General features: G+C 33.1%; 1 protein-coding gene across 6 annotated transcripts in view; it reads left to right on the forward strand.

Moving 5' to 3' along the window:
- The window catches only part of Nlgn1 (neuroligin 1), a 649,761-nt gene extending 644,783 nt beyond the window's left edge, over positions 1-4,978 (forward strand). For all 6 annotated transcript variants that reach the window (XM_026382925.2, XM_026382928.2, XM_026382927.2 and 3 more), the window contains 2 exons: positions 2,314-3,103; positions 4,156-4,978. In XM_026382925.2, coding sequence (XP_026238710.2) covers positions 2,314-3,103; positions 4,156-4,978 — 1,613 coding nt within the window. The remainder of the gene's footprint in view (positions 1-2,313; positions 3,104-4,155) is intronic.
- The last annotated feature ends 8,154 nt before the right edge of the window (positions 4,979-13,132 follow it).

The following is a 13,132-nucleotide window of genomic DNA, read 5'->3' on the forward strand; positions in this document are numbered from 1 at the left end:
ATCTTATTTTGTGAAACTTTTATGGTTGAGCATCATGCATAGAATATTTGTTTTAGTTATCAAAGTTACATTAAGGTGGAATTCTAAAAGAAAAACCAATCAATGAGTGTATAGAGAGAATTTTGCTTTATTTAATTTATTAACATATTTTATATTGCATCTCATTTATATTAGTAAGATTCTGATTTGAGATGACAAAATTATATAGCTGAGATTACTTTAAAATGCATAGAGATTTTGCTTTGAAATGAAATGGCTTATTTTGAAATAACAGATTTTGTATTTTTAATTAAAAAGATTAGATTGTTCTAGAGATAGCACCTTATTTGTGCCAATATTTAGGCAAGTTAGCATACATTACTGATATCACTGGAATAGACTTCTTGGCCTCATTTTAACAAAAATGGGTACCAAAGCTAGTTTTAGCTTATCAAACTAGCATTGGATTAAAAAAAAATAAGTTAGTTTATCAATCAACATCGCTATTCAACAATTGGCAGTGAGAAGAACACTGGCAAATAGTTCTGCAAATAGTAGAAAATATAACCTTCCATCACACCATTCAAAGGAAGCTCTGGCCAGAGACAGAGGTAGGTTTGTTCTTAAACCCATCTCCAGGATGTGCTGTCAGACTTGACCAAGAAAGGCTCAAAACTCTTGAAATAATACAAAGGATTCTGCCTCCAATGTAATCATTGGCTTCAAAGTCTGTAAACTCCATAAAGGGCTACAGCAGTGTGCCGGCTGTGACCCCAGGAGTGAGCTACATCTCCAGTACATTCAACAAGTACTGTCAATAGTGAAAAAATAAATGGTCTTTCCCAAGACCATCTAACTAGGGTATTTCAGGCAATATTTAACATGATGTGCATTTTTCACAAAATCTTTTTGTGGCATAATTAGTTAACATCACTGAGTCCTGGAAATTGAAAGAATATCATCAAAGTCACTAGGCTTATTTTAATTGTAAAATTTTTAATTCATAAAGTATTTCTTCAAGCAAATTTTGACAGCGGCCTATATGTCTTTAAAATTTTTGGTATTCGTATTGTTTATTCTAGTACACCTTGTTTTATCAAAGTAAAAATATGTTCCCAAAGAGTCAGAAAGTAAAATTGTTTAACTTTTAAAAATGTTTAGAACTATCTAGGAACACATTATAGACATTTTTTTAATATATATGCATGTTTGGAAAACACTTCTAATTTAGAACTACTTTAGCAGTTGTAAAAGAAGTTACTATAAAAGGAGTTATTTTCTCATTAACATGTATGAATAATTAAGCATATTGTTAAATAACTGAACTACAAAGCTGCATCTGGAATTGATAATAAATGTAAAAATTTAAAAGAAAATAGACAAATTATAGTTTAAAACAAGAATGTCATTATAAAGTACCCTATTAAGTAGATTAGGGTAAATGCATTTGTAAATTTGAATGACATGCAGCTCTTATCAAGCTACCTATGGGGCCATAATTTACAATTCTTAAACATAATTAAGTAAAAAGCAGTGGACCATGTATGTTTCACTTTTTCTGATAGAATAATGCAAGTTACATTCAACAGTGGAAGATGTTTACTCACCCACCCCAACTGGATCTTTCTGCTCATAATTTTTTCTTTAACTTAGTGAAGACACTTCAAATGTTATGTCTTCTCTGAAAGAAAATATTCAGTTTACTATGTCTGACATGAAGATCTGGAATGAGTATGTCTAAAGTGATACTTTGTTTTGTGTGACTTTAAGGCCATCCCCAGGGAATTAGCAAATTCCCAACCCCAGTAGTTTTATGAGACTACAAGTCTTTTTCAAAATAAAGCTAGTGTGATCAACACAGAGTTATTTTGAGAGAAGACAGATAAAATCAATTTGGAAAAAAATATCCCAAATAAACAATACAGTCTGATGGTGAGTCAAAAGAGAGAGGATTGGCCCCCTCTGGTTGGTGTTGACTGTATTTACATGCTCCTAGAAGATAATATTGGGGGCTTTTTTCCTGTAGTATTTACAACTTCTCCTCTTCTCTTTGCTTACTGCCTCTTTGAGACTACAAAACTTTAGAACTATTAATCCCTATAACAGGTGTCACTTAAAGCCCAAGACTTAGTTACATCTCTGATTCATTATACCCTGGGGATGACTTTATGTACTTTCTCTATTAGGCCAAATGTCTCTCTCTGTTTCTTGATATGTATCTGGGTTTTTATATACGTGTCTCAGAGGTCAGATGTTATTATTATTATTGTTTGGTTTTTTTTGCCACGATGTTCTTCAAAGGTTACCTGAAACTCTTTGTTGATTTTCCCATAGGACTTTTTCAACGAGCAATAGCTCAAAGTGGAACAGCCCTTTCCAGCTGGGCTGTTAGTTTCCAACCTGCAAAATATGCTAGAATGTTGGCCACAAAAGTTGGTTGCAATGTTTCAGATACAGTAGAGTTAGTGGAATGCCTCCAGAAGAAGCCTTACAAAGAACTTGTTGATCAAGATATTCAGCCTGCCAGATACCACATAGCCTTTGGACCTGTGATCGATGGTGATGTCATACCAGATGACCCCCAGATATTGATGGAGCAAGGAGAGTTTCTCAACTATGACATAATGTTAGGAGTTAACCAAGGGGAAGGGTTAAAATTTGTTGAAAATATAGTAGATAGTGATGATGGTATATCAGCTAGTGACTTTGACTTTGCTGTTTCCAATTTTGTTGATAATTTATACGGCTATCCTGAAGGCAAAGATGTTTTGAGAGAAACCATTAAATTCATGTACACTGACTGGGCTGATCGGCATAACCCTGAAACCAGAAGGAAGACACTGTTGGCATTATTTACTGACCATCAGTGGGTGGCACCAGCTGTAGCCACAGCAGATCTTCACTCAAACTTTGGTTCACCTACATACTTCTACGCCTTTTACCATCATTGCCAAACAGATCAGGTTCCAGCTTGGGCTGATGCAGCCCATGGAGATGAGGTTCCCTATGTATTGGGAATCCCCATGATTGGTCCCACAGAGTTATTTCCTTGCAATTTCTCCAAAAATGATGTGATGCTGAGTGCTGTCGTAATGACATATTGGACAAACTTTGCTAAAACTGGGTATGTACTTAAGGATTGATGTTTACTAGAATTTTAGTAGAATATATCCCTTTAAATATTTTTAAAAACAATACATATTTTGTGCCCAAATAATTTAACAAATTGATAGCAGCAATATAGCAATTTCTTTTTGTTAAAAATTAATTCTATATTATAATGTTTCAAAAAGTCATTACTATTTTAGTCTTGTTTTTTAAAAGTTTATTGAGAAAGGCTTATGTCTCTATTGCATTGCTGAAAAATTGCTTATGTTTTTGGTTTTTTGTATTACAAAGAACTTATTTTTGTTACTATTTACTAGTACAGAATATTATTTCATAGTTTTTCCAGTTCATAATACTGTGCGCTATTTGATCTTTCTAACAACCGTCTGAGACAAAGTCAGATACTATTAATCCTATTTTACACATAGGGGTCCTGAGGTTCTGAGAGCCTCTTATAGATATTCATATTTCTGATATGTAGCAGCACCATAACTCAAGTATTTATCTGCCAGTCCCAAATCTTTCTATTTTTCCATACCATTTCTATATAGATTTCCTATAAGATAATTCATATGTATATAAATATTTAAATAATTTTTTAAAAAAATCTTGGAATAGCTGAATGTAGAGGAACACACCTGCAATCCCAGCTGGCTCTGGAGACCAAGGCAGAAGGATTGCAAATTTAAAGCCAGCCTCAACAACTTAGCAAGACCCTGTCACAAAATTAAAAAAAAAAAAAAAAGAGGCTGAGATATGGCTCAGTGGTTGAGTGCCCCTGGGTTCAATCTCTGGTACCAAAAATAGATAGATAGATAGATAGATAAATCTTGGAATAGATAGCAGCCTGTTTTTAGTGGACATAGAGGGCAAGAATGTGAGACCTATTGTTTTGTATTTTCAACCATCTAGAAATCTGCCCCTTATATGAGATTTAAATTTCTAAATTGACCCAAAAAACACAACCTAAAGCCTTGTTGTGTTACCTCTTCGCTTGACATTAAAGTACTGATATTTTGACTATGGACAAAACAATCTTGTTCTCATAAATTCTTTTTTCTTTCCTAGTGACCCCAATCAACCAGTCCCTCAAGACACAAAATTCATCCATACCAAACCCAACCGCTTTGAAGAAGTAGCATGGACCAGATATTCCCAGAAAGACCAACTTTATCTCCATATTGGATTAAAACCAAGAGTTAAAGAGCATTACAGGGCCAATAAGGTGAACCTCTGGTTGGAGCTGGTACCTCATCTGCATAATCTCAATGACATTTCTCAGTATACCTCGACAACAACTAAAGTGCCATCAACTGACATCACTCTCAGACCCACGAGAAAAAATTCTGTACCTGTCACATCAGCCTTTCCCACTGCCAAGCAGGATGATCCCAAACAACAGCCAAGTCCATTTTCAGTGGATCAAAGGGACTACTCAACAGAGCTGAGCGTCACTATTGCAGTCGGAGCATCACTGTTGTTTCTGAACATCTTGGCCTTTGCAGCCCTGTACTACAAAAAGGATAAAAGGAGACACGATGTCCACAGGAGGTGCAGCCCTCAGCGTACTACCACCAACGATCTGACCCATGCACAAGAAGAGGAAATCATGTCCCTCCAAATGAAGCACACTGATTTGGATCATGAATGTGAGTCCATCCATCCACATGAGGTGGTTCTTCGGACCGCCTGCCCCCCAGATTACACACTAGCTATGAGAAGGTCACCTGATGATGTTCCCTTAATGACACCCAACACCATTACAATGATTCCCAACACTATACCAGGGATTCAGCCCTTACACACATTCAATACATTTACTGGAGGACAGAACAATACTCTGCCCCACCCCCATCCCCACCCCCATTCACATTCAACAACCAGGGTATAGCCAGATAAGAGAAACAAACTATTTTTTTTTTGATGGATTGCAGTAAAACAAAATTACTGAAGATTCCTTGGCTTTCAACCTACAAGACTCTCACTATTTAAATAAGGAGGAATATTATGTGAATATACATATCAAGAACTTTGGGGGTTTTGAAAAAAATGAATTGTATATATATATACACAAATCAACTCTAAAAACAAATTTCAATTGCTTGAAGCAATTGTTCTGAATGATACTTTTTCATTCACATTCAAGAATTAATTTTTTGAAGATTTAAGTTGCATAATGGAATTAGGCATGTGGAACACCAAACAGGAAAGAACTATGTCCGAAATATAAAAAAATTTAAAAACAACTATGAATATGCACAAGGGACACACCAATGGAATGTCAGATAATTTTCACCAGTTTTTATTTGGAGCTGTTTTATTGTGTAGACCATATTTACATATTTGGATAAGTACACAAAGCACCAATGCTGTTAATGGCCTTAGCGGAGGCTCATGCTGAAATTTGCCAGTAAAACAAAGGAGTTTAAAGACTGGCAGGTACAACATTATCACATAAGTGCTGTCAGTATAAAGTTGTGGGGATAAAGGAAACTGGATATTTTTAGCACGATGTGCATGATAATTTATATGCTTGGTGGCTGTGCTGCTGATTAAGCCGTAATTAAAATTCTTCTCATCCCATTGGAGTTTTTAATAGAAGCTTCCTCCATCAATTGGCAGAACCTAAAGAAGATTTTAAGGGGCAAAAGTAATTACAGTAAAATAATTCACAGTAGCTTCAATAATAGAAGGAATTAGCTATTAAAGGTATTTGAAGAAATATAGGTATAGTGGTGAATACTCGCTGATATGAATCCCAGAAAAAAATTTTCCTGTGTTTTTAATGTTCTTTTCATTCCCATCTAAATAATTTATAGAAATATAACCCTAATTGGACATATGTTACCGGCTCTATAATTTGCTGTGTTTTTTTGTTACTCTGTATTTTGTTCCTTTTGGTAAGGTGAAGTGTGTCCAAAGAGTTGTTTGAAACAGTCTTTTATGATATGAAGATGCCCCAATATTACCACTCTGATGATAGTTCTCAGATAATTGATTTACTCATGTTGCATGGCAAAATGTTTACCGATAATAATTCAATATAAAGTTATGTCCCTCTTCACATCACTTATCTTTCTCACTGAGGTTCATTCACTGGAATTTTCTCACGCAATCTCAGTAGAGTGCGACATAGATAAAGAACCTAGGAGAGTCAACACCTGGAGGATTTTAGTCTTACACATGTGTGTGATTTTAAATGAATACTCTAAGATCACAGGAAACTCTTCATCCCCCTGTTTACCAGTAATATCAGTATATCACTGACCTTTCCAAATGTTTGTATATGTAATCCGATGTACATTTATATTAAAACAATGAGATGGACTTAAAGAGCACATCCTGATAAATACTTTCTCTCTTACCTGTACTATATTTCTATTAGACTAAAGTTATGTGATTTTTTTTTACATTTTTTCAGATGACTAGCAATTTTGATAGTTTGTAAGATAATGCAAAGAACTTTCTCTGACAAACTAACTGCAGTAACAGAAACCTTTCTTTTCAGTTACTCTTTTTCAAGAATGAAAGCTTATTATACAAAAGAAAAAAATTGTATACTACTTGATGGAAACAACTTTGTACATCTTGGCCATGTCACTGGTCATTGCGTGAAATAAAGATAATCTGGATAATGACTATTAGTCAAATGCTAAGAGACATGATCTTTGCTCATTAAAGAGCTAAAATGTTTATTGCTGTTTTGTCTTTTTTTACAAAACAAAAACAAGAGAAACATGACTGTCTCAAAGGGTCATTTTTCTAGACCAGTCGGGTTTTTGAAGACACATAGGTAACTTCTACAGAAAAACATGACCATGTGTTTAAAGTCAATTCTTGTCTAAGATTGAAACTTTAACATTATGGATTTATAAGCTCCAGAAACTCTTGAAAAATATTAGCTTTGTATTTTTAAATACCCCTTTTGTGAAGGTGTTTTAGAAATAAAGTGCCAATTGTTTTCCGTTAGAAACACAGGTTACAATTCTGATCATCAGGGAGAAGGTCTTTTGGAAAGAAATGTGCAAAAATTCATGAAATATAAATATCTAGATTCACGGGGCTGGGGATATAACTCAGTCGGTAGAGTGCTTTGCCTTGCATGCACAAGGCCCTGGGTTCAATCCCCAGCACCAAAAAAAAAAAAAAAAAAAAAAAAAGAAAAGAAAAAGAAAGAAAGAAAATTTAACTTCATAATATAAGGGTAATTAAGTTGTCATAAAGTAGCAGATAGAAAATTATCCTTGAAAGAGAACTTAAATTGCTGTGCAAGACATTAAATTATACTAAAAGATAAAAGTTTATTTCAAGGAATTTCTTTGATTACAATTTCTCCTCCCAATTATGAACCTTCTGTAAAATGCAGATATGGCTCCATAATTTCAAATAAAAATCTCTGTTAGAAGCCAAAAAATCCAGAGTCTTCAAAATCCAGAGTGGTCTACATTCAGTCTTTGCCTGATGTGGTTATGCTTTTAGACTGTGAACTGCCAATGTAAACCAATAAAAGGAATTGCTTAGCATCTGAAATATTGTTTAATCAGAAGACTGTCTTTTACTATATTGAGTAAACAAAAGATAAAAACAGAACTAGAAATGACAGCAGAGTAAGACAATATATGAATACCTTCATAGGCATTACTTCCACCTGGCAAAACCAAACATTCTATTATGTTGTACTGATGGCCAAATTTCTCCCTACTGTACCTTTATCTGTAAACCTGCCTATCTGTAACGTATCTGACTTCTACTTCATGTTAAAATTGGGGGAAAAAAGAATTACCCTGTTTATTTCTCTAAAATTTAAGTAGCATCAACTTTGCAGAAGGCAGAGCAGCCAGGTTTTATTGCTCTTCTCAAGTCAATTGGTAAAGTCATTGTGAATGAGTGTTAGTTGTTAGTTTTATAATCACAGCCTCTAGTTTTCTGGATGAGAAACGATATCCCACATTAAGCAGAACATTAAGAACTGTTTTCAAAGCTGCAACATAAATTTTTAAATGCAAGGACTAATTTGAATACTCTTAATAAATTTTAATCAATATGCTTAAAATGTATTTATTTAGATAATAGCCTCCTTTAGGGAAAAAAAGTAAGTACTAAAAATAAAAGAATATTTTGGCATTATTTATTAATTCAGATTTTCTTGATTCGATTAAATTGTAACCTAAGCAAGGCTGCTTAGAATTTATATAAACATTAAGCCAAAATGAACTTTATTTTATTGTTTTGTTTTTCTATAAACTTTTTGCCAAACATTTATTAGAATAATATTGTTTTAGAGTATGAGGTTAAAAATGTTAAAATGACAGATTTCATAGTTTTAAATTTTTATTAAACTATGAACAAAATCTGATTTACTAGTACAGGTATTTAATAAATTTCATCATTAATTTTATGCAAATTGGAGCATAATTTGCTAAAATGTTACAAATACCCAATTTGGAGACATCTTTTCAACTCAAATGAAATGAGTGTGGATAATTTCATTTCTCAATAGAATTTAAATGTTGACCAAAAAATTCTTTATTTCAGACTTCTTAATCTGTATAACCTGAAAAGAGCAACATTAATATATATATATATATATATATATATATATATATATATATATATATATATATATATAATCAACCATGTTTACTAAGCAGGAAAACAAGATGGCAATAATTTTCTTACAGAAATGAAATGCCAAATTTCAATGGCTGTATGTAAAAAATGTTAGATAATGACAGTTATTTCACCTGTTGGTATATTCATATTCAAATGCATATTATTGTCAAGAAAGGATAGAAGAAATGTAGTAAATATGTTCCAGCTTTAAAGACACTACTACATAGAAATTACTGGGATTCTTTTCCTTGGCGAGTTTCACTGAAATACTTTCACGGGACAATATGAGTGGAGTTTTTAGGAAGTTGTGAAACATCATAGAAATCCTTTGATGTTAGTAATTTTATTTCTGTCTGTGGTGTTGATTCAAAGTACTGGCCTTTTCCTTCATTTCCAGTAATTAGTTGTTACAGACTATCACTTTTTAATGTGAGTGAAAATTAGATAATTTGGTTATACTTGTGAAAACATTCTCCCAAATAAATTCAATTAATGGGCACTTCCCTGCTGAGATTTTTGTTATCATTCATTTAATTATCTTGCCAAGCTTTACTGTTACAGCAATCGTTTTAGCTTTTTTGTCAATAAAGTAACAGAATGTCTGCAATAGCCTTATACCTTTCCTGCACTTGATATTGACAATATACCAATATACACTTCAGATTTCCATTGCAGTCTCCAAAGTTCCTTAGAAACTTCAGGTGACCGACTTGATTCTTTTCCATAAGCATTGCGATTTGGTTTTAATCTGGCACTTTGCTGTATTTATTGTATGCAGGCCAGAAATTAATTCCCTAATTAATGTGATTAGGGTTATGGAGAATATAAACTGAAATAACCATGTGCAGAGCCTAAGTGCCTTTTCCTTTTGGAATTTTATTTATAAAACTTAACTTTTTTAATTTACAGATTTTGATTAATTTGATTTAAAAAACAACTTAAATGAATAGGTTTACAATAGCTAATAAGAAAATATTATTTGGAAATTGTGCAACTGATTTGAGTTTTGTAGGATATCAAATGGGTACGAATTACTCTTTGGAAAGAATGAAGTCATTATTTTTTTTGAAACATAATAACTCTTTAGGCATCTGATTTGATGGTACTTAAGAACAGAAACTTCAATCTCTAACAAACTTTTAAATGTTTCCAAATATTGAATTTAATTTAGAAGTCTGAAGTTATCAGGAACAAACATAAATAAGATACATATATAATTTTTCTGGCCATCCATTATGTACTATATCATACATATATCTATATACTACATGGTTCATAGGAAATTTATGATGGCCCTTTTAGATCCATATATTTACAAATAACATTGTATAGCTTCCTAAATTAGTAATAATATGACAGGATTCAGTATTCCATGGAAAGCCAAGCCAAAGTACAAGAAGTGTTGTGTTGAAATAAATGATAACAAAGCTTTAAAGAGATTTGTAAAGACACAATAACGAAAACTCAGCAGCTGAAGTTCAAACAAGGGGACCATTTTTGAATGCCATTTTCAGAGCTGATATCTATATTAGATGAAGTGTTTAAAAAGTTTTAGTGTTTTTGATTCATTCTTTCTCTGCATTCATATCAATTAGCAAATTAATGCGTCATATATCATGGTTTTTGTAAAAAAAAAAAAAGGGCCATTGGGTTGTCATGGTTCAGTTTGTGTTTGGACATCCATGGCTTTCATTAAAATGCATTTATTATCATGAATAAATATTATCATATTTTCCAAGTTGTGTTGGCTATTTTTAAATTCAGAAATAATTTCTTCTGCTTGGCATGCCCTAAAGCATTTCTAAGATCAATGTTCCCTTACAACTTCTTGATATCCCCTATATGTGTGATGATGGTTCTGATTTGATGAAAACAATTATAGGCTTATCTTCTGTTTATCTCTTGGTGGATTCAGGGAAAGAACATGGAGAATCGTGTTTGGAAATTTGGACAGAACTTGTCAGAAGAGAAGAGAGAAAAGGGGAAGCAGGAGTAAGGAAGGAGACAATGAGGAGCCAAGAGAAACTTCCCAGTTTGAAGTCATTTTTCCCTTGGAGTGGTTCAATAAATAGAGATGTGTTTATAAAAAGGAAAACAAAGGATTTCAATAAATCCCTTTAAAGCATAAATTTATTGATCATAGACAAGATTACTAACATGTAAGAAAATGCACTAAACTTAATCCTTGGTCCAAGTCTCAGTCAAATTTTGTCCCTAGAAATAAAGAAAATTAAAACCTGGAGTAACATATTTCTAATCTTGTCCTATCCAATCAGTAATGACCTTAGGAGAGAAAACCATTTTATATATGGCCACCTTTTATCTGTGTAACCCAGAAAACAAGTAGGACATCATGAAATTGTCCCATACATGGCTTAAACATCAATGCTTCCCAATTGCTAAAGAAAATAAGTGACGCTGTTTTGCAGATCTCTGTGGCTGCATATGGCCATTGGTACAAAATAAATGAAATGATTCAAAAACATATTCCAAGAGTTCACTTTCTATAATAGAGAGTTTTGATGTTTTGTAGAATTTGGTGTCATTAGATATGAATACATTTTTCACTGCATTTTTACATTTTCTTACAGTTTGCAGAATGTTATTTCTGAGTTCAAAAAAAGTCCCAAATATATTCTATAAATGTTATGTAAAAGCAGAATTTTCCAGTGAAGTGCTATAATTTGAAGTACTTCCTACTACCACATTTCTAGCGAGTCGCTTTGAATATCTCTTTAAAACATTTCTATCTCCCCTGAAAATACTCAACTTCACTCCCAGAGCTGCCTTCCTCTGCACCATAGGGGATCCTCCCAACAGTTACTACAGCTTCTATTTCCATGAACTGTCTCATTACTATTTATATCTTCTTCTTTTTCAAATGTGTGAAATTTGTGAGGCAAGTCTTAAAAGGCGATCTAACTGGTGCCTTGGGAATGCTTCCTCTGTTTTCGGGCACATTAGAAACTACATGAATCAAGCAATGAGAGGAATTAATCACTCATTCCTTCATCAATGGTGCCTACCATGTGTCAGACAGTGTGGTGGATGTTGACGCATGGACCACTGCTATGGCTTACCCACTGATATATATAACTATGGGAATAATTTAAAAAACTTGAACTGATTCAGATCCTTTTCTGTGCTCTCCATTGTAGCAAATCATTGAATAATGTCCTCTTTCATCTTATATGTCTCAAAATTGGACATAAAACATGATATTTGGGGGTTCAAAGCAGTATTAGTTGAATTTTCTGATCAAGCCCATCTATCAGGACAGGTGGTAGTGATCTATCCCAGCAATAAATATGGCCTTATCTGAAGTTATGCTATACTATCACAAAATCAATCATAGAATATGAAATGTCCAGCTTAAAGTTCATCTCACCCAGATCATTAACTGATTCCTTAAGCTCTGCCACAGTCCCAGTTTGTGGTTATAAACCACCAGAGTTCTGGAATTCTGAAACATCTGGCTACATTTTAGATGTTTTGGAAATTCTTCTTAATGATGATCTATTTCAGAACTTTTTCTTTTGATAGTTATAAAATCTCCATCACCTGACTTACTTTTAAATATATGAGGACTCCTGTCGTGTCTTCCATAAGTCATTTTCTGCTCAAGGCAAAATATTCCCAATTTCAATATAAATAGCTGAATGTGTTCTCCATTTCAATCACTGTTCCTCAAAAATGCTTTTAAGTCAAAGTTTCTTAGGAAGTACATCAGGACTGACCATAATAAACCCTTAAGTATAGCTTACCTCTGCCTAATGGAGTATCATTATCAAATTCCTTATTATAAAATATTATTTTAATATAACTTATGATAGTATTGGCTTTTTTAGTGGACACAGAATTTTTTTAATTAAGATTGAATCTTATTCCTTACTAAAACTCTTAAATTTTCTACATGTGTTGCCAAGCAAATTATAATTTGCATTTTCCTCATATATAGATATTAAATGTTATGAAATAATACTTCATTGGATTCAGAATATCATTCCAGCCAATTAAAGCCTTTTTTACCTTAGAGAAATGAAATCTCATGGTTGATAAATAACTTATGTCTTAACCACATAATTATCAAAAAATACCACACAGAATCAGGTTGAAGATGAAGCTCTAGAGAAATAATAATGGAGGCGGTATCTGTAAGACTGAGAAGAGCAAGAGCTAACATTTACTGAGCACTTCCTAGTTCCCAGGTTCTATGTCACACCCCACAAAAAACTACTACACACCACTGTCAAAATGACTACTTTTGATATGATAATTCACTAATTTGGTCTTTAAAAACTACTTATTATTATTACCTTATATGATGAACTACCCCTTGGTGATGGAAGAGTGAATAGAATGTAGTCTTTTCTCATACCACTAGCAGCTGACTGATTTATCTTCCTTTGTCTACAAACATTTTACAAGAGAT

The sequence above is a fragment of the Urocitellus parryii genome, chromosome 2 (genome assembly GCF_045843805.1).
Source record: "Urocitellus parryii isolate mUroPar1 chromosome 2, mUroPar1.hap1, whole genome shotgun sequence".
Taxonomy (NCBI): domain Eukaryota; kingdom Metazoa; phylum Chordata; class Mammalia; order Rodentia; family Sciuridae; genus Urocitellus; species Urocitellus parryii.